Here is a 27,885-nt window from a genome sequence, read left to right as displayed (position 1 = left end):
CAAAATCATTGAATTACTCAATTTAAGAACTCTTTTACGTTTGTATAAAAGGATTGAATTGTGACATTCACTGTGCCTTTAGATTAAAGTTGCTTTGAGAGTGTTTTGAGGAGGGTAAAAAATCTCCTAGATGAAAAAATCCACATGCTTTCTTTCCACCCAGTGCACTATGAGCAGTAGTATATCAATGGAATTTTGGCTTGGTCTTTACAAACCAACTGGTTTGAATAATTGAAAAGCTGAATCCTGTCATGCGGTTTTTCACTAATTTTTTCTGATAAAACAAATAAGTTGTTATATGTACTTTAAGAGCGGTTTAAAATAAAAGAGAGGGACTAGTTTGATTGCCTAGATCACATATCTTTCATATATTTAAGGTGAGAATATCTGATCTTTTAAATGAATGAGGTAGAGTTTATAAAGTACATACTTTTTTTCTATATAACTCAAAAATATGGTTATCCTTTTAAGAGCAAATCATTAGGCCTTCGTATAGGTTAATGCTTTCGTTTGAAAAAATAAAAAATAATAATTCAATAAAAATACAGGTTTGGTTTGAAAAATGTTAAAAATAAGATATCTTCCAATTACTTTCAGTAGGAAGTAAGTTGACATTTTCCCTAAATATACTGAAACGGCTCCAAGAAAACAATCCCGAAATGTGAAGGAACAGTTACTTTGGAAAGTGACACCTAAGTTACCAAAATGTGAAAGTGATTCTATATTTTATTTATATTTTCATTATATCCACTGTACCACCCTGCAGAAACAGACTGGGTCAATCTCGGATGGGAGGACCCTGCTGCCCTTTCGGCTCCAACTCCCATAAAAGAGTAAGAAGAATAAATTACGTGACCTCTAGCTGACTTTGGAGTCAACATCATACCGTTCTCTGGGCTAAGAGGATTCTCTGACACTTGGAAGGTTTTAAGTACAGGTTCAGAAACATTTTCAGTGACCTGAGGGAAGCACAGCTGTCACGGAAGGGTTTCTAATGCATTCAGTAAAATCCAAGTCAGCTGCTGCTTACTCCCAAGCTCCTTCAATCCTCTACCCTTTCTCACACATTAGTCATAGGACTCCTTCAGTTCCTAGAGCACTTCATGCGCTTGTCCACCTGAGAGCCCTTGCACATCCTGGACCCTCTGCCCAAAATGCCCCTTTCCTCCTTCTTTGCTTGGCCAACACCTCCTCAGGCTTCTGAGATCAGCTCCCAAGTTGTCTTCTCCCCATCCAATAAACTAAGATTACTCTTCTCTCTTAAAGCTCCCTGTTCTTTTCCTTCCTAGTGCTAAGCTTATTTATTGGATATCTGCTCTCCACCAGACTGCATGCTCCTTATAAGCATGGATCATGTCTGTTTTGTCCACTAGTGTATACCTAGAACTTGAAGACTGCAAGGAACCTTGGGCTTCATAGGTATGTGCCGAATGAACAGAAGAACATAAGGCCAAGAATGGATCTTTCAAATCTATGAATTAAAAGATCAAGTCACATTTTCGGAGAGTTAACTAATAATCAGTGGCTATAATGACGCTGATTATATGCACTGCTTATAGCCCTCAAATTTTCTTTTATTCCTTAGACTAATTTAGTTTAACATTATATCAGGCAGCAAAATTAGAAAAAAAGGCCTCAATTTAAGAAAAAAAGACCTTGCTAAAAAAAGGTTTAAGTTTATAAATCTGTGACAAAAATAAATTATATTTATTGATAGTTTATAGTTCAGTAATTTAGAATAATCTCCATGTAGGAATTCAAAAAGTATTTTAAACAAACCTAATTACAGATTATAAAAAGACAGTGGGTCTTTTGTGACATTCTTCCATTTTTAGCACAACAAAATGAGCTCTAAAAGGAATAACAAAAGGAAAAATAAGTGAAGAAATAAATGAATAAAATGGAGAAGTATCAACATTCTGATTTTAGTATACAAAAACTAAATTATATTGAAACAAGTAAGCTTTCAATATATTTTAAAAGCTTTCTTCTGCCTTCTCCTGTAACTCTCAAACAATAGACAAAAGTTACCTGATCTAAGTCAGAGAACCAATAATAGTTTGCTTTTAAATAGTGCCTTTCATCTCGGATTCTAAATGAATATTCTTCAAAGGCATCTGTCTGCTTCATCACTGAGAACTGAAAAGCTGACATGGCATTCCATGTTGAGTAAATGCATTAAAAAATTCATGGACAATAACAGGTCTCAGCAGGAAAGAAGCCATGATCGCAGTTTCCAGTTCACTACTCTCAATATCAGATTCATTCACTGACTTCTTCATTTATTCATTAATATTTATTGAGAGTTTGCTACAGGCCATGCCCTGGGGAAGCCCAATACAATAGTGAGCACAACAGAGACAGTTCCTGCCAACCCTTCCATAAAAATGTGTTGATTTCATCAATAAATGTATTTTGGTTCAGTCACTTATAAAATTAAAATGTATCTTTTCTGTCAAAACATTCTACATGAAGTAAACTGGTTCTCTGTAGTTATTTTAGTTAACAATTTAAACACAAAGTTATCTCTTCCTTTATCGAGCAGATTTTTCCTTTTTTATTTTACCATATTCATCTACTTTTGATTTTGTATAGAGAAGTGATAATACATTTAATTAAAGCCTTTGTTTCTTCTTGACTATTTGAAACAGACAGCTCCCAAACTGCGTCACATACTAACCCATACAGAAGTACAGCGCGTATGGGTTGAGGTTTATTTACCCTTATTAGAAGACAAACCTCAGAGTCCAGCAAGCCTTACCTTCCTCCACTGTGACAGTCTGTTCTGAGGCTGGTGATGGGGGTGGAGAAGGAGGCAGATTAGCTGTCTCTTCAGCTGCTGAAGAGCAAACAAACGAAAAAATGAGATACAACAATTAATCCTATTAGGCCAGTAGATGTGTAGGCAGTTCTGCTATCTGTAAAAAGGACTCGTTATTAAATTCAGGGAAAGACTCAATAGCAAGCTGCATTTGACTTATTTTTAGCCCCATTACCTGGTTCACGTATTTTTGAAAACCTAAAAAAAAGAAGAGCATTTCATATTTAAAAAAAAAATCATTTTGTCCTCTCCATAAAAATGGATTAGAGATGGCTGCTAAAATTCTATCATTGATCCCATTAATTTGTGTCTGCTTGTTCAATTAATAAAATATTTCATTCTGGTCCTAATTTACTATATTCAAACCTACCCAGGCAAGCATTTTAGTTTGGATTTGGCTTGACTGATTAAAAAAATGTTAGAGCTCTCTATTGTTCATTTTGATATGGAAACTAATCACAATTATTTTAGGAGATGTATTTTTTAAATAACATTTTGTCCACTGATGATAATGTTGAAACCCATCCTCTGTATGTATTCTTAGAAAAGAAAAATGAAGCTGTCACAGCTTGAGGCAACCTTAGATAGAAACATGTGCTAGTGGGAGCTGAGAAATATTCTACCCTTGGCACTACACACGAAGAAGGACCAAAGAGAGAAAGGTTCTAAAAGATGGAATTCATTCACATTTCACTCCAAGTTTTCCTCTTCAAGACCCTTACCTTCTTTATGACCACTCATATGAAGGTAAGGGATTTTAAAAGGAAATATTTATCAGTCAAGGCCAGTGGTAAAACTTATTTTAAATAAGCCCTGTGGGCTTCTAAGGCATATTTTAAAGTTTCCATTTTTTAAAAAAATTTATTTATTTTATTTATTTATTTTTGGCTGCGTTGGGTCTTCATTGCTGTGCGCAGGCTTTCTCTAGTTGAGGCAAGCGGGGGCTTCTCTTCTTTGCGGTGCGCGGGCTTCTCATTGCAGTGGCTTCTCTTGTTGCGGAGCATGGGCTCTAGGCACGCAGGCTTAGTAGTTGTGGCATGCGGGCTCAGTAGTTGTGGCTCACGGGATCTAGAGCACAGGCTCAGTAGTTGTGGCGCACGGGCTTAGTTGCTCCGCGGCATGTGGGATCTTCCCAGACCAGGGCTGGAACCCGTGTCCTCTGCATTGGCAGGGGATTCTTAACCACTGCGCCACCAGGGAAGCCCTCAATCCTTTTTTTAAAAGAGATTTTTCTTTTAAAAATGAATGAAATTTTGTCATTTGTAGCACCATGGGTGGACTTGGAGGGCATTATGCTAAGTGAAAGAAGTCAGAGAAAGACAAATAGTGTATATCACTTACATGTGGAATCTAAAAAATATAGCAAACTAGTGAATGTAACAAACAAGAGCGACTCACAGATACAGAGAACAAACTGGTGGTTACCAGTGAGGAGGGGGAAGGGGCAACATAAGGTTGAGGGTGTGGGAGCTATAAACTACTGGGTGTAAGATAGGCTCAAGGATGTATTGTACAGTTCGGGGAATATAGCCCATATTTTGTAATAACTGTAAATGGAAAGTAACCTTTAAATTGTAGTAAAAATTAAAAATTAAAAAAAATTTAAAAAGGGGGGTTTTGTTTTATTTGAAAGAATACAAGTAAACCACAGAAAGAAGGTTAATGTTTTAGATAAGTTTTTCCCTCTCTGTTTTAGAAGAAAATAATCCTTGATAATCAAAGAACATTTTATTGACTATAATGAGATTATTTTTAATTACTATTCTGGGAGAGGAGAAATTTTTATTGTTTAATTTTTAATAGACAATGGAGTGCTAATCAGAAAATCAAATATTAAGGATACATTAGATTGAAAGACAGAAAAATAGATATGTACTATTTTTAGGCTTTAAAAACCATACCTTTCAATGTGTTAGTTATATGCACCTGTGAAATAAACATATATGTTGAACATAAGAGAATTTCCTTTTTTATGCATGTCTGCATGTACATACATCTACATTTAGCATCTATCTGTCTATCTATCTGTCTATCCAGAGTAGGGACAGGGAGCCTTTGGCTGAGAGTGTTTTCCTTGGTGACCACCATTATGTTACCTGTTTGGCCCTGCAGGGCATTTGACTTGTGATGGAGAGGGCAAATGCTATCTCATTTTCCTTAAATGAACCAAGTGAAGACCAGTACCATATATGAGATACAATGTCACTGATGATTCTAACAATCCTTGGCTATAGGTTTTGTGTAGCCTGTTCAGGGAGACCAAAAAGAGACTGTAGTATAGACAATAATTAACGAAAACCCATAAAGGAAAAAAATCATCTCTAATTACATTTTCCTTATGTGTAGGGGCCATGACATCAAAATGCACTGGCTTTATTTTTATAATAACTATCTCCAGTGGTCTGGAAAAGGAAAATTAAGGGCAATTTAGGGGCAAAGTCTAATTATAAGTTGACTGTCCTAAAGACTACCGAAATACCACAAGTCTGTTGAGGAAGGTGAAAATAGATCCCAGGGCATCCCAACAGAGATGTTTGATGAATGTCACAGTTAGGGATGAAGTATGAGATATGGCCTGTCTTTGAACGCGAAGACTTGATTCTGTGATCAGGGTGCAGCAGACGCAGCCCCTGACCTGAGGCTCTTTCTCATTTACCTAAAGGCAGAGCTGCAGGTTGATCTTTATGCTGAGCTTCTTTCTCTTGTTCACCTTTCAGAACTGCTACAGCTTCCGCCGTGACTACTTGAACTATCCTTGCAGACACCTCCTCTGTAATAAATAGTAACAAAAGAAAATAAAATGATGAGCCATCCAAAACAGGTAGCAACAAGGAAAAATAATCAAACAGTATAGTCAATTAGGATTTTATTTTCACTGTCTTTCTCCCAAAGAAGTACAACAGAATTTATTAAATTGCAGATAAATACACACACACACACACACACACATACCACACATATAAACCAAAAAAAAAAAAAGTGAGAGAGAGAGAAAATAAAAGGAGTTGGCATTCTGGGAGCTAAGCAAAATTAACACAGAACTAAGGAAAAATAATGAACCTGTATGGCAGCTTAAATTTTAAAAACTGTTTATACAAACAGAAACAATGTAACATTTTGTACCTAGTAAAACAAATTCTAAGAGAAGAGAGGATTCATTTTAGATTTAGCTTAAAATACTGTTTTATAGTTTTCTTACAGTTTTATAGAAAAGTATATTAAAATAATCTTCTATGCTAATTTGCAGAAATACCATGATTTAAAATCGAAAGATGCTTCAAAATGTGAATTTATGATTAAACAGCACTATTTGGGATTAGTTTGAACACAAGAGATTAAGCAAAATCTGGGAAGATAAAATCTGAGTGAAATACATGGAAATGATATATCAGATGGTCTCTTTCTAAAGAGCTACTACTTTTCTAGACAGTGGATGGTTTAAAGATCTTTAAGGTCATATGATATATATTCAACCTAGTCAGTGCAATAGTTTCATTAAAAAAAAGCCAGGGTGGGAGGGAGGGTCATCATTAAAATGATCAGTCTGTGAGATGCCTGATAACTAGCTTTTGGCCTGAAATGGCATCCGCTGAACCATTAACAATGCTAACTTCATATAACCTAGTCAGAAAAAATTCAGGAAATGATGTTCCATACATCATCAACTAAAAAGGAAAGAAGCCTTTTGAGATTAAAAATATTTTCTAAATTAGAAATAAATTCTACAGAATTTAACTTTTCATCATCTTTATATAAAAACATCTACCATACTAGGAAATAAACCCACTTATAGCCTTAATAGAAACAAGTTGTCCTGGATAAGGGGATGGGTAGGGATTTGTTCTCATAATTTTAATCAAGATTTTAGAATAAATATTTCATTGAAATTATGGTTCCTGATTGGACTTAACACATTCACAAGCAGGTTGGGGGAGATCTGCCTGTTTTTACCTGGCTGGTTCATTTAGACACAGCCTCCTCTAGAAAGGCTTCATCACCCCACCCAGGATGAGAGAGACCATAGTGCTTGAGAAGCAGGCTTCTGGGTAAGCAATCCACTTGGACAACATTTATCTGAATTTTAAAAGCTGGATTACCTGATTGAATACATTTGCCTCTATATGTTTAACTTCCTGATTTTTTAAATAGCCACTTGACACTATACCCTATGTATATAGTCTTAAGGGATGCACTTTAAACACTCTTATCTACAGCCAGTAGCAGTAATAGCAGGAGAAGCAGTATTTTAAAAATATTATAGTGCTCACTACGTGCCAAACACTTTGCTAAGGTGGTTGCTCTCATCATTCTAATGCATTATTTACTATTATTACTCCCATCTTTCGGATGAGGAAACAGAGGACAATAGGATTAGATCATATAATCAGACATTCTTATACATATCACAGTTAGAATACCAATTTTCAAGTAATTAGTATATTATAAAATGCCTTAAATACTAAAACTAAACTAAGTGTGATTTAATATATTTTAAAAATTATTTATTTTGTTTATTTTTATTTTTGGCTGTGTTGAGTCTTCATTGCTGTGCATGGGATTGCTCTAGTTGCGGCGAGCAGGGGCTACTCTTCGTTGCGGTGCGTGGGCTTCTCATTGTGGTGTTGCAGAGCACGGGCTCTAGGTGTGCGGGCTTCAGCAGTTGCAGCTTGCGAGCTCAGTAGTTGTGGCTCGCGGGCTCTAGAGCGCAGGCTCCGTAGTTGTGGCACATAGGCTTAGTTGCTCCACAGCATGTGGGATCTTCCCGGACTAGGGTCCCCTGCATTGGCAGGCAGATTCTTAACCACTGCACCACTAGGAAAGCCCTGATTTAATATTTTTTTATGTTTGAAGTATAATTTTAAGAAGCTGGAGTCCTAATTTAAATTTCAAGTATCCAAAGAGCAAGTATGGATAGGCTACTTAAAATTATTTCTGAAAAAGCTTTAATTTCTAAGCAAGGCTCCAGCAAATTCATTTCATACATTTATATACCAAGTATTTTTCATAAAGCAATTTTTCAGACAATACACTTTGCACTCAATTTAGTTTCAACAAGGAAGGATCTTTTTTCTTTACTATTGCAAAAATGTACAGAATAATTATAATATCAAATAGTAATGATACAATTCATCCTTATAAGGATGTTTTAAACTATACAATTTAATGCATAGCATCACATAATTTTAGAGCTGAAAGAGCTCTGAGAGAAGATTTTCTCTAAATCCTCTCATTTTGCAGATGAGGAAACAAAGGCTGGGTATACTGATGAGATTTGCTCAAGTTCAGACAGCTGATGGAGGTAAACAGACTAGAACCCAGGTTTCCTATTATGATGTTTTTTCTCTTAAATAGAAGAACAGAAGGACTAATAGAGAAACAACCAGAAAATTCTCTAGCAGTTGTGTGAATGGCTAATGGAAATATATGAACTTTAAAGGTATGAACCAAGGAAACATACTCTCAGACCTGCTTGTCTATTCATCTATCTAATGTACACTATTACCATTCCTGATTATATTTTGAGACTATGTAACAAGTGATTGACCATGATTGAGTAATTATCTATCCATCTGTCTATCTGTAATTATCTATTTACCTATCTAATCATCTACCTATCTACCTATATATCTTGTAGACCATGTTAGATACTGTAATAGATAATTTAACTCAAGAAGATGAATACTTTATTTCTGAGACAGTACTATTTTATTAGAATTTTTCTTCTATTTTAGTGTTTGAGCAGAAATTTTCATAGTTGTTCCAGGTAAATAAATGACAATAACAATCATCAAAGCATTGTAAGGAATACTAACTGCTGTGCTATTTGGTGGGGAGGGCAGAAGAGGAGGAAGGGCTGCATGTTTTCATGAAGCCAGGCTGTTGGGGAGGGTTTCTCTGAAAAATCCCTGAAAGGCTAGTCTCCCAAAGTGACATTTTCAATGGGAAAGAATACTGCAAAAAGGGCTACAGAAAGTTAAATCCACTTTGAGACACCTCTTTGTTGTTTACACTGCTTAATAATATTGCAAAAAGAATTATGTTTTGCGAATTGCCACTTGCATATATTAATTTTCAATGCAATTCAGACCTTTAAAAATCAAGAGTGATTTTTAGCACTTCTAGCATCCAGGGGTTTTATGGAAAACTGGATATAATGGAGAGGTGGAGCAAGAATTGCAGAAAATGGGACATATGTAGAACCCATGCGTCTTCTGGATCATTCCTGCATCTCCTTGTTGGCACGTATACAAAATTTAGTATCTCTCTATGGCATTTAGTAAATACATCTTGCATGGAATTGTGTCAGTACACAAGCCTTATCTCCACTACCATGTAGTTTCCCAAGTCAAGGACTTTCTCTCTGTCATAGCTGCAATTCTTGAAGCTTCTCTCATTGAACTTTACCCAGACTGAATGCTTAACACAAGTTTTTGAAAGGATGAAAAATTAACATGAAAGGAAGGCTTGTTTATGATGCTTACACAAATTCAGAAATAATCTGTGCTTGTTACTATATTTACTAACTTAACCCCCCCAATTTATATCATTTATTGTATTCTTGTTTAAGTTTTTGATGCACTTTAGAATACTACTTCTTAAATGGGGGTTCCAAATTCTTCTGTACCTACTGAAGAATTTTCCAGGATCTAAGAGTAGTTAACATAAATTAAATTTGTTTAAATTGGGAAAATAATCCAATAAAAATAAGTATCTACTAGTTTATGTGAACAAATTATAACTGAGCTATACTACATTATTCCAGTCTTTTTGTTTGAGATTGTATTTAGAATAATTTTGAAACCGTGGAGAACTAATTTATATGTTGTTGGCTAATGAGAACAGAGGTGAACTTAATAAAGAATGCATTCACATGAGGTGTAGGCCAAATGACATCATTAGGCACTGTACAGACTTTCAAAATATTCTAAACAGAGATAAGGGAAAATTGAATCATTACTTATCTCCAGTCAGTATAGACATGTCCAACCTAAATAAAATGCACTGTACCAGCTGGTACCACATATCTTGTGAGTGATAATTTAGTCTTAGCAAAACAATATTATTTATTTAGATGGGAAGAGACAGGACATTTGAATTTTATTGGTTTTGTTGTTTCAGAGAACATTAATTTATAAATGTGTTTGAGTTTCATAGTTGAATAAGCTGATTTTATATTTGTATGTATTTAATCATAACTAGTAAGAAAATAATTTAGCCCACTCTTGGGATAATTGATCATTTTTTTACTTTAAAAGAATTTAACAGATTATAAGAAACGTTACTTTAGAATAATCAAACGGGCTGTATGGGAGTCAAGTTCGTGACATGTTATCTTCCGTTTGGGGGAAAAATAATACTGTTAAAACTTTAAAAATAACTATTTTCTAGTATTAATTTCATAGTGTTAGGAAAACATGAGTATAGGATTGCTCTGGGGGTTTCAATTGGTCCAGTCAATTCAAAAATCTTCCTCTAAGAAAGGGCTGTCATCAGTGTAGAGATGGTAGCTTCCCCCACGGAGGATGGCCTTTTCTCAATGGAGGCCTAATCAGCAGATCTCCTGAGTGAGGCTCACCGTTATAGCCTGGCTCCTGGAACAGGAGCAAATTCACTCAGGGTTCAGGTAAAGTTCAGGGAAGATCAATGGTAAACGTGTCAAACATATACAAAAGATAAAGGAAGGCAGTCACAAAATCAGACCTGTAAAAATGATAACATAAGAGTTACAATGTGTGTGTGTGATTATATATGTATATATATATATAATTATATGTACTTAATTTTATAATTATATAATTTCTTTATTCATTCTACAAGTATTTATTAAACGCCTCCATCCATCCTTCCATTCATCCATCCACCCATCTATCGTATCTTTCTATCTAGGAGATTACTGTCTTTTATAGTGTGCATTAGACAAAGTCACATGGACTTTAATTCATAGAAATGTGGGTATAAACTCCAGCATTGCTACTTTCTAGTTACTTCATCCTAGGAATTTTACTCAAACTCACTGAGTTTCAATTCTTCAATCAAAAAATGGAAATGATAATAGTACCCATCTCACAGGTTTTTGTGAGGAACTCAATTACAAAAACATATAACAGGCCTGGCACATCAAAGAACTCAAATAAAAAGATCTCCCACTAGTTCTTTACCAAGATGTTTTTATTTTCTCTCAGCCATATATTGTTCTGAGTCTTCTACCTTTATATTTCTACTTTAAAGAAAGAGCAACAGTGATATGCCCTAAGGGTCCAGCCCAACTAGGCTATCATTATGATGACTATCAGATAATATGGTTAGTCTGCAATCATCTATGTTGATGGCTAAGGACAGTTTTTTGGTTTTTTTTTGTTTTTTTCTAGACAAAGCTAGAGGGATGTTATTATTTATTCTCTGACTTTATACCCACTTCTTTGGCCGTGTAGGTTCTGGTCTACCATCTGCTCTAGATTGCAGCCAGTAAGTCCCAACTTAGGACTGTCTTCTAGACAGTGTTCCTAAAGGCATGATAACCCCTATCTACTGCTGAGGACAATTAGCAACATGAAACATTCTTTTTGTAATTAAGAGATTAGACATTTTAATTTTTCATCGCTCACTTGTTCTACCTCCTTACTGCCTTTCCTACTTTCTAGTCTAATTCTTCGTTGTTATTTTTTCTTCCAAACATTATACGTATAAAATTTTGAATAGGACTTAGCTGTTCAGAAGATTAAAGATGAATACAGATTATGCATAAATTGAAAAAGTACTATTCATTATACTTCATTGAAAGTTAGCATTGATCTTCACAGCTGAAAACATGACACATCTTACTGTAATCTGAAATTTTGAAAGGCTCGGTTATGTTTCTTTTGAACGTCTAAAATTTTCTGGAAGTGGACACTTTTAGTCTATGTTAGAAATTGTCTTAGTTAAGGAGCTTGTATAATATGTGTTTTATTCTCTCTTTTGTTAATGTCAAGGATTTCGAATTTCAGTGAAAACCTTACAACCAGTATTTGAGTATTAACTTGGTGTTATTTTATTAGCAGTGTCATTATGGTAATGAGACAGTTTTTATAAATAATACAAAAATGGCTCATGATATGGCTGTAAAGTCTCATTATGCCTAAGCAAATGAATAACTTGGAATTGATCTGATAAGTGATCTCCCTGTAAATCAGCTGGAATAAAAACATTAAAAGCCTCATTTTTTTTAAACAAATTCATCTTATAACCTCTAAATAATGTTATTGATAATCGGCTGATATAAAACAAGGGATTTAAAGACACAGCCCAGGGAATAGAGCAACAGGTGATATCATATCATCACTATATAGATAAACAGCTACAGGTAAAAAGTGAAGTCTGTCTTGTAAATGTATTCTGGATAACAGATATGGGGTCAGTATTCACAAGAGGATCAAAGCAGTCCTCAGTAGACTGAATTGAATTCTGGAAAGAAGAATGTTTTTTCTTGTTATTGGATAAATATATTTGTGGAAACATATACCACCAATAGGAGTAAATAGGTATAAGAAACTAATTGAGGAACTTCCCTGTTGACTCAGTGGTTAAGAATCCCCTGCATCGGGTTCGAGCCCTGGTCCAGGAAGATCCCACATGCCACGGAGCGACTAAGCCCGTGCGCCACAATTACTGAGCCTGCGCTCTGGAGTCCGTGAGCCACAGCTACTGAGCCCGCACGCCTAGAGCCTGTGCTCCGCAACAACAGAAGCCACCGCAATGAGAAGCCTGCGCACTGCAACGAAGAGTAGCCCCCACTTGCTGCAACTAGAGAAAGTCCACGTGCAGCAATGAAGACCCAATGCAGCCAAAAATAAATAAATAAACTTATAAAAAAAAAAAAGCAACTAATTGAGACATGCTCTCATCCACAGGAACCTACTTGATAATACCTCAAAGATATGATGTTAAGATACTTACATTATCATAAATAATGAATAAGCATCATCCTGCAATACAAGGTTATTAAACAAGTTGCTACACTAGGCACCTTTATTTCCTGTCAATATTATTTAATCCACACAGTAACACATTTTCCAGGTTGGAAAACTGGCAAAATAACAGATAAAGGCAATTTACTGTCTCATTTGAATATCATTTTGATTTACGTCAGTGCAGTACAAATATTTTATATCATAGTAGATTCTGGTGTCAGAAAATCTGGAATAAAATTCTCTCTTTATCTCTTTTTATCTGCAAGTAAGTGACAATCTCTCTAACCCTCAGTTTCCCTATCTGTGAAGGGGAATAGAAGTGATATTCATCTTTTGGTATGTTGTGACAATTAAATGAAATTTATATAGCAAGTGTTTATTTAAATTACATATTACTGTTTTAATCACTTTTACAGTTGTTATCACCAAGTCTACTATCATCATGTGATTGCAAAATGTTGGTAAAGACCTGAGGGTTTTTGTTGTACATTAGGACGATTCTCTCGTTTTTCCCAGTGAGTACTTTCTTGCCTGAATTTTGTGTCACTGTCTAACAGACTCTATCAGGCTCCTGCCACTTATTATTTAAACTAAAATGATAAAGTAAATTTTACTCTACCCTTGTACCATACTATTCAGCATTTACAGTTGGGTTGCAGCCCTCTGTTTTCTTCCATGATGCTGATTCATGCTACACCACTGCTATGCTCTGCTGGTCACAATATTTTATCACATCAAATTTTGTTGCCCGTCTCAGAACCAGTTTTTGGCACCTATTTTTAATTTAGTTATTTTGCTATATTAATCTATCAATATTGTTTCATTGATTTATAATAAAAACAATGGCGTTGAAACTTTCTCTGTGGTCCTGACAATTCCAAGTTTGTCCTGAGCAACACAGGACATCGTTGGTATGCACAGAAGTCTGATTTTGAATGTGTACCTTTTGGGTTTTCATCAGAACCAGCTGTGATTACGTGAACATGTAAAGTCTCATCAATTAGACTGTGAACAAAAAAATCCAAGCAAGTAGGCATATGCCTGAGAACGTATTTTTGTTGATTTCTTTCAGGTTGTTTAAGGGAAAAGTAAGAGACATAGACAATAAATTCAACCACATGGAATATAAAAGCCAGCAAGTGTTTCTGCTTTTAAGAATAATGAGCATAATAGTGCTGTGTTAAAAGAAATGACAAGTAAGCCTACCATACACTTGTGAAAGAAGGAAAACAAAACAATTTTAGAACGCTCCTGTCAAGAAAAGGTTTTTCTCAGTAGGGTACAGAATGGTTGCCTAGGAAACCGATGCTAATTGCTGCTGCTGATGGAAACTAGTCAACAAGGAAAGCACTGTGTTCGAAGCGCCCTGCCAAACAAATACCTTAGATAAATTCATAAAAACAGGAAAGAAGGAAAGTTCCTTGCTTCTACTCCTTGCTTAATTTGGAGAGTAAATATTCTCTCTGAAGCTATTTCCTGTAATCAACTGGTGATGAAGGAAATTAAAAGAGCAGATTGGATTTTTGTTGTTGTTTTGTTTGCTTCTCTGGCAACTTAGCACTTATTAAAGAGGCCAGTGTTGGCATATCCCCCGCTAGTCAGACTCCCATTGATTCCAAAGGGTCACCCCGGCCAACACTACAGCTGTAGATCTCTGCACACCAGCTTTTTCAAAGATTTCTTCCTAAGATTTACTGACTAAACCCAGGATAAATTTAATCTATGGGGGGAAACGCTTTTGCAGTAAAGTTAGTCTATGGAGATAAATGCACTTAAGATACACGATCATGACTGCACAAAGTTTATTCTGATGGGTACTTAAATTTAAGAGAATTTATATCGCATCCACTATAGATGATGGAACTATGCTTAGTCATTACGGGGGCTACAAACATGAGTAAGACATGGTGTTCCTACATTAAAATTGTGCTTGAAAGCGGGGCAATCTCATTGAAGGGCATGGTTTTGTTTTTTAAGATTTTTCTAGTAATGGCCACCGATTTTAGCTGATCTCACCATAATCACTCATATGGTCCTCTTCTGAAATGCATCTGGGCTAGGATTAGGAGTACGGTGTACGATTATAGGAGAATTTTCCCTCTTTCGCTCTCTTTTTTCCTATTTCAACCTGTGTGCTTAAATCCATAATCTTGCTTAGACTGACAATTTAATTTACTCAAATGAAAGTTTTAGAACTTGGATAGAATTGGCCTAACATTTAAATTTAGTCAAAGGGAAAGGCTTAGTAAATTAAGATGGTTATCAGTGAAAGCATACTGCAGGTTAAGGATATTATAGTATGGAATCAAAAGTAATTAGAAAAGCAAAGCATGGATCAAAAATAGTACCTACTGGAAAATTTTACTTGTAATTTTAAGGGTACAGCAGAAGAAATATTGTAAGCAAATATGGTCTAGCTTTATACTTACATATTCTAGTTAAAGATTTGTGCTGTTGTTGGTATTGGGGGATCCCAATATAGTAATGTGTGTATATTTATATTGTTGTTTGTACTTCATATATTAAACATTTACTAATTAAATCAGCTTGTAATATTTTATTGATCTTAAATTAATTTGAGAAAGAAATGTCTTGGGGAATATGCCCCCCTGAAAATTTCAAATAGCTTAATATTAATAAACTGAATGCAATAATTAAGGCACTGAGGGAATTGATAAAATGCTTTTAGAGCTTTGAAACGCTCATTTTTGCATTTTGTCAAAACCATTACAAATGTACTACTTCTTGTAGACTTTGAGAATTTGGATTATCTTCTGCATTATCTTGAACACATCACACTCTTGAAGGAAGGTAGCATAAGACATTATTAATAACATTGATGAAAAGGTGAAATATCAATAAAACTAAGAGAGCTTGAAAAAATTCATCCTTAGAGTAACTGTGGGATAAACAATACAAAATGTACCGTGCGTGCAGAACAGCACTTGCGTACACGTGTGCTTATGTGAGTGTGTGTGTGAATTTTGCATATATGTGTGTGTGTGAATTTACGTATGTGCCATCATTCATGCACATAAGGGTCTCTCCGTGTCTTCAAAGCTTCATCTGTATTTGGGTACCTCAGAGGACTTGGGCACGAGGCGCAAGTCTAAGATTTCATATGGGGAAATCATTGCTTCTACAGTTGCAAAACCTAGGAATATCTGAGGCAGAGGATACAATGGAAAAACGGAAAAACATTCTAGATTCCAAAAAAAGTCACTGGAGTGAACTTTTAAAGTATAAGTGTTCCATACACCAGGAAGAGTCTTTACTAGTTACCCCTATTAATTTAAGTATTTCATCTAGGGAAAAACTGTTACAATAAAATGGTAAAAATCACCGGCTTAGCTACCTTTTGTTTGCTCCTTCTAACTCATTCCCAGCGTAATAACTTAAGTAAATCTTTGGAGGCCTTGTGACCTAGAAGCATACGGAATTTAGGAACTATGTGATGAGAAAATCACGTTGTTCACAATACATCATAGGGTACATTCAATCAGCAAACAGATAAACCAACATAACTTCTGTGTAATTACAGTTTGATTAAGCCTCTAGTCCTAACATCATTCTGAGAATGAACGTGCAAATAGCAACATAACAGCATCTACCTTATGTGCTTTCTTCTTAGCCAGTCTCTTGTGAACTGTAAATATTTTAAATAAGTGATTCTCCATCTTCTATAACTGCCTATTTTATTTTTGCCATTGGAGCTCTATAAAATATTGTCCACAAATATTCTCTTTATATCAGCCCTAAAAGGACTTGGCAGACTTTAAGTCACTAAGTGCACATGGTAATTCTTTATAATTTTCAAATTATAACTGAATATATATAACCTGAGAACAATGTTTCAATTATACTGTGGGTAAAGGGACAATGGAATTAATTACATTGTGAAATTCTGAAAACTAAAATGCTATGGTGAAAAAGAGAACAAAAGAAAATGAGAAGATAATTTTGAGTCATCCTTCTTTTACCCTTTACTAATGTTTGTTAAATTAAGCTCAGTCACAACCTGAGAGAAGGAGGACCGCTTCCCTGGAAAAATTCCAAACAAGCAAAACTGTCGATAGTTAAAGACTTTTTTCCATGGTGTCTGAGTGGCAAAATCAATAGACTTTGCAAGTGAGAAAATAATTTTTTAAAGTAAGAAAATAAGTGTTAGGTCCAATGTTATATTTGTACTATTATGATAGTATTTAAAAAGCAAAGACTTTAATATAATTTTAAAATTTCTTTATGCCAAAAATTATTCTAGAATAAAATTTTCTTTTGTGTTCTGGATTAATACATCCCATGGAAAATACTATTAAATGAATTTCTCTCCAATCATGGGATACAAAAGTTCATTATGTTAAGACAAACAAGAACAATAATAGTAATTTCAAAGTTATCTTCAGAAAATTTAAAATAACATACAAATCCTACTTTAGAAAATGCCCCTTAGGGATCTGTTGAAATAAAATTTTACATTGATGATTTTGCTTCCATGTTGTTTACTTATTTCAGCCTATACCTCTTCTCTGTGTAGTGGGTCTCATTGTTACCAAGCACACCTCTAGAAATACTTGCCAATTGTGGGTGCCAAGGGTGATATATCGCACTTAAAACTGTCAAAATAGTCATTCTTTATTTGAAGACACTGACGCTTTATATCAGAAAGCAAATGATATCTAGGAAGCATAAAATTGTAACTCATTATGGCAATAGCTCTGGTTGTTCTACTGTAGGAATGCAGCAGAAGGAGAAAGGTAGATCAATTTTGATGGAGTGGCAGTGTTGAGAAAAATGCGAGAATGTAACGCTAGCTAGGTAGGTGGCCTAACATGGGGCAAGGCAACTGCGCTTTGCAAATGGCATTGAGAGTGGGATCCTGGGCATATGTGGTATCTGCAGGTGACTGCTGACAACCTGAAGAAAATGAAGAAATAGGATTCAGGAAGCAAATGGGAAGGTGCTCAAGGCAAGTTCTATTTACTTCATAATTTAGCTTTGGATTGGCAGATGCTACTGTAATCATACGCTATGCAAAGTCAAAAAACACAGAGCTTCATTTGGCATTAAAAAACACAGTCCTGGGGAAGAGTTATAAGGGGCTCCCTGATAATATGAAAATTCAAGTTTCCTAAAAAGGTCCTGAATTTTTCTTAGTAAAATATAGCAATGAAAATTCAATTTACTATGAAAATATCTATTATTTTCTTCCTGACATATATAAAAAAAATTTCTAAATCAGGACTTGTATTTTTTCAAAATGAAATTACAATTTCAATATTTCATATACAATAGCCCTGATTATGAAGAGGCTGGCCAAGTTTTGGTTCTAAGAATATGACCCAAAATAGCTTGGTTTCTCTGATTCATTTTCATTCCCCTGCTACATTATCAGTCACTCCTTCCCAACTTTTACAGAGGTCCTCCACCCTTAAAAAATGTTTTATTTGAGCTTGCACTTGGGTCTGATTTCCTAAAGAGAAGTTTGTTGTATAAGTAAGAACTCTTATGAAACCAGGGAACTTTGTGCTCTTTTTTTTCTTGGATAATTCTGAAATGCAACATGAAATGCAGAAGCAGGGCTGACTTGGTCTGACAGTAACAAGGTGATCAAAAGCTACGGGAAGAGAAGTTCAGTTTTAATGCAATCATTATATTATTTGAAGCATTACAGTTAAAATTTTATAGAAAAAAATAAAAGAAACACCTTGACATTTTAATCAAATAGATATTAAAAATACTTTCTAACATTTTTCACAGACTTAACGAAGAAAGGCATTTTGTATTTATAGTTTTTTTCACACCTATTTACATCAGAGAACATAAGGAAGAGCTGAAACACCATTATCTCAGCATAGGAGACTCAAGCATTTCTAGTTAGAGTTGAAGAAATGCTCATTATTTTAAAATTTACTTTAAAAAAGTTAAACATAATTTGGGAGGTTTTTATTCCTTCACTTAAAAAAAATAAATCAACCTTCTCTGGTGATTCCAGTCCTAAGACGCTAAATTATCAGCTAGGGTAGTTTCAATTCACTCATAAACAGTGAAATCCAACTAGAAAGGAAACGTGTGTCACCAAAACAGCCAAATCCTTGAGCAGTGTTTTCAATACAGCATTCAGATCATATGTGCAAGTTCACTGTGGTCCAAAAGCATTTCAAGTACTAAATTTTTCTTAGGTCGGAGAGCAGATATTTTCACGAGGTCAGAAATCACTGTTATCTTGATTGAATGAACTTCCTCTCCTAAAATGTGACTTGAAAGTGGCATCTGTATTTGCTTCAAACCCATTTCTCTGTTTCTTGTTTTACTACGATCAAGACATAAGAATTGGGTGAGAACTGGCCTGGAGGACTATCTTACATGCTTTGTGACTTAGGCCAAATTAGTGCAATTTTCTTTTTGAGAAAAGGCAATTCTGGTAAAGCTCTCAGGGGAGGTTTATTCCAATCTTTTCAGTGCATTAGTCACAAACCTTGGTTTTTCAAGCTGATGAGAAAAACAGACAATAGGTAATTTTTAAAGAAAGAGAAAAATATAATTTGGCTTTAAGGTAAAGAATAGCAACGTGCAAAATGCAACAAGGAGAAAAAGTATCCAATGAATTGATTCATTTCAAAAATTGCTTATAAAAGTAATAGTAGTTGCTTTTCTTGTCCTTTTATTATTTTCCTCCTTGGAGAAAAAGAAAGTCCTTTAAATACTGAAAAAATTAATGATTAGAATTAGAAAATGTAAATGGGAGCATCTTTCATTTTAATATGTCAAAAAGAAAAAAAATTATCGATTACGAACAGCTTTTATTATTTTTTAAAATAACAAAACTAGAGAAGTATATCTAATTGAAATTGAAACATTTTCCCTAAAGTTAGTGAATAAATATCCCTGTTATTCAATAGGGAAATGCTGTTTATTACCTAAGAACTTATCATTTTCAAATAATTTTACAGACTCACAGATGAAGTAGAGTAAAAAAGAACATTGCTGATATTTTATTCAGGTTAACCTTCAAAAGCAGGATACATAACATCTCTCCAAGATAATACTGGTATATTCCTTTACAGAAGTATAATTAAGTCTATGATTTAGAACATCAATTTGCTTTAAGATTCAGTTTGTCCACTTGTCAGAAATGAAATTTGTGTGACCTCCTGATCTATAGCAGTGAGGCAATCCTTACCTTACAGCCAGAGGATAGGATCAACAAAGACGTTCATTTTAGAGTTTTGTTTGCAGGACATTTCAGTATCATTTTCTATCGAGGCCAACTCTATTACATGAGGCTCAATTTTGCAGGAATGAACAAGAAAAGTTGTTCAATATCTGTATACTTCTTAGCTGTTAGGTTATTGATGTCTCTTAGAAAGGTCATTTATCCTGTTTTTTCATATTCTTCCCAGTTCAGCTGTTTTCATCATCAAGACAATATTTCTAATCAAATATCTTACTGCTATTTTAAGTCAAAGATATATTTTCTTTCTTTGCTTCAAACCTTCACTCCTATTTTCAGAACATATCAGAACATATCAAGTCTTCTGCTATATCCCTCCATGACATTCACTTTATAACCATATTTCAGAGTTCCTACTTGATTGTCCTAATCAAATTCTATAGTCTTTACTTTGAATCTAGCCTCCTCTCGTTGTTCCTCCATCTGCCTCTTTAGTTCCAGTATTCCTTTCTAACATCATCTTTCCCACAAATGTATTGCTTACACTGTGGTGTAATTTTTGTAGCCCCATTTTGTTGATGACATTTCCATTCTCAAAACAGAACATGGATACTAACGCTCTTTTTCTTTATCTCACTTCAAAAAAATGTTTATTAGCACCTACTATGGAAAATAAGCATTGCATTATATACCAGAAGGAACATGAAGATGAATGAAGCATAGCTTCTACCTCAAAACACGTAGAACCTAGTGATGGGGATTAAAACAAGTAACAAGAAACCTCAGTAAAATGTTCTGATATGATCAATACTATTATTAGCAAGATATAAACATGGTACATGGGGATGTTTGAAAGAAGAAGAGGTTCATTTGAGAAAATAAAATGAATCAGCTCTGGATCTTTGATCATGGACTTCTGATAATCTCTTCTGTTGTATGTACCCTTTCAAAATATTTTTCCATCACTTGTTTCACGATGCTGCACACGAATGAAACCATAACAGATTGCTTGGGCAAATTATCTTTGCTTGCAAAAGAGAAGATTGTTAGTTCAATCAAAGGACTGACCATTCATGCTAGAGTCACTTATGCAAGAATCAGAGGTGCTCAGCTCCCAGCACCGCTTGGACCTATGTTTCCAAACACAAAATCTGGACTGAAAATATTGAGTCTAATTTTCAGGCTGCTGAGGCCGAATCATCTCTATTATACATGATTTTCCTCTGAAACTTGATTCCTCCCTTGGTATCCATTTTGCCTAATATCTTCTGAAGTTTGAGTTTTGCTGAAATCAACTGTAAAAGCAGATATTTAACTCTCATTTCTGTGTTCTAATAACCACCTACTATTTGCATATTTGTTCAAAGTTGCCATGAGAGCCTAGGACATATGCTTTCCTCTTTCTCTGCTTATCAGCTTGGCTGGTTTTAGAACTGTATTTTCTCTGAGGGTTGTTGAACGGTGACTCATTCTGTGAGGCGAGTAACACAGTGAGAGGGCAGCGAGCGTGCAGTGTCCTTTTCCCCTGGGGACTCATGATGCCAAGTCAGATCATGCTTAAACTACCAGGTCTGCAATGCAGCACCAGTTGTTCTGTTCATCTGCTCCTGGTATGAATTTCCAGGCTCCCCAGACAGTCAAAGCAGTGTTTTACGTAACATGCTAAGGTGCAGTGAAGTGTGAGAGAGCAAGAGGGCTTGATATACTGAAGCAGAAAGTCAGTTCATCTCAAGTAGCTCGGGGAGAAAAGAGGGAGGTGTGATGACTGTTTGGTGCTCCCCAGCCTACTAACCTCCCAACAGCAATAAAATCAAACCTGAAGCCAACCCTCAAGCGGGTATTTGGTATACAGAGACAGATACTTTTCTCAGGTATATACAAGCAATATAATCAATTTATATATACATCATACTTTTCAAAAAACACATTATTGATTGATGATGAATACATTCCCCAGATATCAGGGAAACTTATTTGTTCCAAATTAGTATTAAAGTTTTTCTCATCTTTTTTTCTTTTTTTTGTCTTTTCTCTTTTGTGAGGAGAGAATGCTTAGAAATTGAACAAGGGACAGATAAAGGCTGTGCATAATCCTAACCAAAGCACGGGCTTAGAGGGTTGAAAAATGAATCAAGGAAAACTTGTTTCCATGACTGATTACTGTCATCTGCTCACTACGAATAAAAAAGATTTTATGAACTGCTTAGAGATCTTCTCTTAGTGGAGATTTTAAAAACCTCAAATAATTGGAATATATTAAAAGAAAAATATGATGACCCACCATGACAGCAAATTAGGAGAAAATTTGATAAGGTCTGAAAAATACAGGATTAGGAGAAAGGCTCAAGTAAAAACTACAATGGTATTAAATTATATTTACATCTAGAAACAAGCGAGACAATAATTTTTACAAGTAGTTCTGAATTATTCTTAGCTCAAATCTGTTGCATTGATTAAGATTCAAATTCAACACAATTTTTCAAAGTGTCAGTAGACCAAACAAAATGATAAAATAGGTTTTTTTAAAGTGTTTGTGACGTGGTTCTGACATTTAACACAAAACAAGACAATATAGAAAAGAGAATGATTTCCGCAAGCGCATGGGAGGAATTTTCTGGAGGACCATACATGGGAGTAAATGCGTATGCAAATTAACCTTAATTTTAAAATATCATATTATATTGTGTTACATCGAGCCTTGCTTTTCACAACTCGAAGTGTTTGTAGGCAATTAAAATTCCAAGGAATAAAATCATGTTTTATTTGTTGCATCATTGGGTTTAGTTAAAAGGAGTCTAGAGAAACCAAGTTTTCCTTAAATTTTGTTTCATAATTACCGGCTTAAGACAATCACATTCTACTCTAAGACTTCGGCTGAAGAGCAAAGAAAGATATAAGGTAATTTTTTATAGGAAGAACTACCCTCTAACTGCACATTTAAATAAACAACTGTATCTGGTACCTGTCTTTTCTTCTAATTTGTAAAACGTTATAAGCTCTAGTTAGCAATACCTGCTACAGACAAGCTCATACCTTACCAAGGTTCTTTATGACAATGTCCACGCAGGCTAGCCCCCAGTTAGGTTCAGATCCTTCTATTTACCAACAAGACAAGTCACAGATGATTGAAGCCAATCTCCAAACCTGCCTTCAAATAGTATAGAGACCACATAGGACAAAGCAAACGTGACAAATACAAACCTCATGCCTTTTCTATCAATCCTTGTCTTTCTCACTCTTTCTAGCCCCCGATGCCTAACCTTTCGAAGGAAAACATTGAAAAGATCCCCATTCTCTGTCCTTATCCATCGGCGCCGCCGGGCCAGACACTCTGCAGTGAGGCTGTGTGCTTTTCTGCAGATCCGCCCTGAATGCTAAATAACTGCTCAGCACACTCCTCTCTGTGGAGCTCAGGGAAATGGCAGCCAGAGCAATGAGTGGTTGGCATGACAACAAGGAAAGGAAAATCTGCAACCTCTTGTATTGTTAGGCCAGCTTGTTTATTTGCCTTAGGGGTCATGCGGATGGCTTCAGTCGTTTCACAGGAGAAATGGTCCTGTACTATTTCGCTCTGCCTACATTAATATATATTACATACCATATGCCACAGTTTAAATGGGATGGTGACTCCTACCAGTAACTCTCAAATATGGGGATGGAGGAGGGGAGAATGGGGAGGTCAGAAAAGGCTGAATTTTCCAAGATCGAAAAGGGAAAGAGAGAAGTTTAAAGGTATATTCATATTTTTGCTTGTAAGTGATGACAACATTTTTCTCCACTGTGCATTTTCAAGCTTAAATTTATAATTTCAGCAACAATAAACTTAGACATCCGACTGTGTTCATGACTTGGCTGCTTGAGTCATGCAGATGTGAAAGGGCAGGCCAGGCTTTAGAAGGCGCATCTCCATTGGAAAACTCTAGAAAAACTGACCATGGATAACCCAGAAGAGCTTTTACAGCTCTCACTGCTTTGACAGGGAGTAGACCTGGAAAGAATCCAGGGAAATGTTGGGGAAACACAGCAGCCCTGGGAAATCAAGGGGCAGTTACTGAAGGAATGCCCTTGAATCTTTACATTTACTCAAAGAGATACCTGATGCTGGCTTTTGATGATCATGAAGGCACTTTATACTGTGACTGGTGTTTTTACTAGTATTCAAAGCATTGTACCTTAAAACAGTCAAAATCACGAAAGCATGATTCTAAATACTTCAAAGTTTTGCTATCTGTAAACTTCTCAGAATTGCCTCCTTTCTTTCTCCATTCATGCTGAAAACTGGGAATAAAGGTCTCATTTTCTGTCATGCTTCAAGGTACATGGATGTGACCATTCTGCAATGGAAGAAGATCGCCTTCTTTGGCTATGACTGGTAACAGCCGCAGCTGGGCGTGTGGCTCTGAATCAGGCTGCGTGGGGCAGTGGTAAGATCACTCGCCTATAAAGCAGGAGACCTGCATGTTGGCTGTAGCCATGTGATCTTGGATGGGTTGCTAAACCCATAAAGAGGAGTGTGAAAGTTCATCTTACAAGCTAACATCCAGTTATCTTGATATGAATTCTCATATGAGTTTGGGCCCCACCCACGAATAAGAAGCTTAAAGATGAGGCTCCTAATTTTCACTCAGAGTTCAAACTCTAGAGCGACCAAAATGCATTCTGCTTGCTTTCTTCAATGAAGATAAGGTGGAAAAGAGAGGAAGGGTTTATTACAAGACTTTACTCTTATTATTCATGTAGGGAAAACAATTTAAAAATGACTGCTTTAGTCACATGTTTTATTCACTTATCAATAATAATAACTTTACTAAATGGCCTGATTCTCAATGTTTTCTCACTTCTTTTGCTAGGCTTCTGTGGCATGGCTTCTAAAAAGGACACGTCAATAAACAAATGTAAGAAAAATTCTTAAAGTAATAGGTGAGCATTTAATACTATCTACCTTTCTATGGATTAGCTTTAAATTGGAAGCTAATTTGGAAAGAGACAAAAATCTAGAAGGGTAAGCTGTAAAGAAATATAATGTAAAGTATAATTTCCTTCCAGCTCTTCCTGTGCAACTCCTACCCTCCTGCTGCCTCCCCCACCACCTCAGGGCATAAGATCAAAGATAAGCTGACTATGGCCTTGTACCTTTACAAATTAAAAGTTATTATGGCCCAGAAATGAAGGTGCACATTGAAAAGGGTAGATGAGAGACAATGAGGTAGACCTTTGGGTGAAGTAAGCCCACTCTGATAAAGGAAGGAAGAAGGAGGGGGAACTGATGATTACAATTCATTTGTTATGTGATCTTGTTTATAGAGATAAATAAAAATAAACAATGTTGAGGAAAAGGTTTATTTCTCAGAATGAAGAGAAGGCTACAGCAAAGAAGGAAAGTAGAAGAAAGGTCTTTGGCTTTAACCAGGAATGGTCTGGACACGATAGCATATAGCTGAGGATGTCACTGGGAAATGTTTCATGTTCACAATGTCCTGAGAAATATCCATTATAGGGGAAATTGCAATATACCAATACATTATATGGAATGATAAAAGAGTGGGCTAATATATAGCCTGGTCCTCTTTCAAATAATCACCTCAAAGTATTGATATAATGCCAGCTCGTATCAATGGTCTCCATCATCAAAGGACAGCATTTTTAAAGAACATATCTAAGATTTGAGAACATTTCTTTTTACTGGGGATAATTTTTGTTTGTGATTTGTGAAACAGTTATATATAAACCATCATAATATAATTTATTCTTTTATTAAGCTAAAGTTTGGAGAGAAATTTAATTGCACATTAACTTATCACTGGGAAATCCTCTGTGGGTATGAGAAGATAATATTTTACACTTTTTCCTCTCCTACTGCTTTCCACATGTGGATAATTGATGGATTCAATACTTGGCCTGTTCTTTCTGGAGGGACATTGATTTGAAATCACATCATAATTTGGACTGAAACATCACTCTGGTAACCTAGAGCAGGCTGTTTACACAACCTTTGTCACTTTGAAGATACATACAAAACTTACATAATTAGTCTCCCAAAGGTAATGTAATATTCATTTGATATATATTAAGATGAATTCAAAACTGTCTCTGGATGGTCCTGAACCCACAATTTAAAGAAACATCTGTTAGTCTCTTTTTCATTTATATTATTTTCTCAAAGAAGCTGGCAAGGACACACTGACCTGGCAAATACATTTTTCTGATGCTCTTAAATAATTAAGACCACTGACAAAAATGAAATAGTGAATGATGTTGGTTCTCTACTGCTTGACCAAGCATGCTACAGTGGTTTTTTTACTTGAGTATGTAATAAGCCTCCATAATAGTCAGTGAGAGTCAACTAGGGAGAGTTCAAGAGACAAAATAAGACTTTCCAATAGTTTTCACCATTAATTTGAAAAGGACTTTCTTCTTTTTGCATCATTCATTCAACCACTCACTCAACACACATGTATTGAGTCCTCGAGGTATAATGTCAAGTGCTGCGGGGGACGATGATGAGAAAAATCTTGGTCTCACGTTATCTCCTTCCTCCCCACAACCATTTTGTTCTAACATGTCCTCAACTCTTTGTGCCTCAATCCCTTCAAAAGTTTCCCAGTTAGTGCTCCTGACACCCAAGTCCCACCCTCTTCAAGTTGAATTACACTCAGCTGTAGAAAAATATTCCTAGACCCAGAGTGCCCTGTTGTCCATATTGATACAACTACCACCACTGATAATCATAATAACAATAATGGTAATTAATAGACTATTTCTTGAGTCATTCATTTTATATACCCTACTATCTCTTTCAATCCTCCTTGTAACCATGAAAAGTAAAAATAATATTTTTATTTCATTCTTAACCACAATTTCTTACTAATGCGACATTTGTGCCTATAGGGCATTGTACAGCTTTTCAAATCTTTGAATTAGATTGGACATTGCCACCCTCTTTTTCCATTCCACATACATCTCTGCAGGGTATTTGTTTTTTTATCACAGCAACTGCTAAAATGCAGCTTCACAAAGACAGGGCATCTTGAAAAGGAATGTGGTGTGATCTAGTAGTGATATGGAACTATCTTGAACTAATAGTTCATGTAGTATTTGAAAGCCATTGAGTATCACAGTGTTTCTTCTGAGTATTTAGAACACTCTGCCGTACTCTTGTGCCTTTGCTCTGGCACCTCAAGATGCTTCCGTGCACAATTTGGGAATTTTGTTTGGAAACAATCCCTCTTTAGCTTTGTCCTCCTATACTGCTTATTTGATACTTAACACACTGTGCTCTGTATCTGAATTAATTGTATGCACATGTCTAATGTCTGCTACTAGATCATCTGCTCTGTGAAGTTCAGAGTCCATTCCTTGCACATACCCTGGCACAGCTTGTACGTAGAAAATGCCCAATAGTAGTTTATTGAATGAGTGGATTAAAAAAAAATCATACTATATTTGAAATGCCTTTCATACTTGCCCATTAAAATTTAAATATATTTTTTGAACTGAGTGTACAGTGCACGTATTACTAACTGACTGTAGAAAACCAATCTTTGAATAAGTACGGGATGATTTTGAAGGCGGTATAGCCTTTCTAACTAGTAGTTTACTTACTCTCTTTGGAGTAGCATGTCAGCAAGTTGCTGTGTTCAAATGCATTAAATTCTGAATTACGGAAAGAAGGGAAATAATGGTGTAGAATATTATAGGGCAGGCTAGTGTTTCTCTAAGCCATTAATGACAATATCATCAATAGTAAAGAGGACTATTGGTGGAAATTACACTTTGAAAGGAAGTACTTAAGATTAAATTATATTATGTTCTCCTTTAAGCATTTGTATATTAGTTCTTAAAAAGCTATCTGAGGAAGTATTAGGTGGTTCCTGTGTATGTATGTGTGTTTGTTTTCTTTGCTTTTTCTCTTTTATTTTTTAAAGGCTGGGAGATAGACTCTA

At 35.4% G+C, this 27,885-nt stretch overlaps 1 protein-coding gene across 1 annotated transcript in view; it reads right to left on the bottom strand.

Annotated features, from left to right (window-relative positions):
• Positions 1–27,885, bottom strand: part of MAP2 (microtubule associated protein 2) — a gene marked incomplete at its 3' end in the record, with an annotated part of 271,023 nt that overhangs the window by 44,114 nt on the left and 199,024 nt on the right. The window contains exons 5-6 of the mRNA XM_082841679.1: positions 5,478–5,591; positions 2,762–2,839 (exon numbers count right to left, since the gene is read on the bottom strand). Of these exons, the coding sequence (XP_082697805.1) occupies positions 2,762–2,839; positions 5,478–5,591 (192 nt within the window). The remainder of the gene's footprint in view (positions 1–2,761; positions 2,840–5,477; positions 5,592–27,885) is intronic.

This window comes from Leucopleurus acutus (genome assembly GCF_964270905.1).
Source record: "Leucopleurus acutus genome assembly, chromosome: 6".
Classification (NCBI taxonomy): Eukaryota; Metazoa; Chordata; class Mammalia; order Artiodactyla; family Delphinidae; genus Leucopleurus; species Leucopleurus acutus.
Note: the sequence above shows the minus strand (reverse complement) of the source record. Positions and strands in the feature narration are given on the sequence as shown.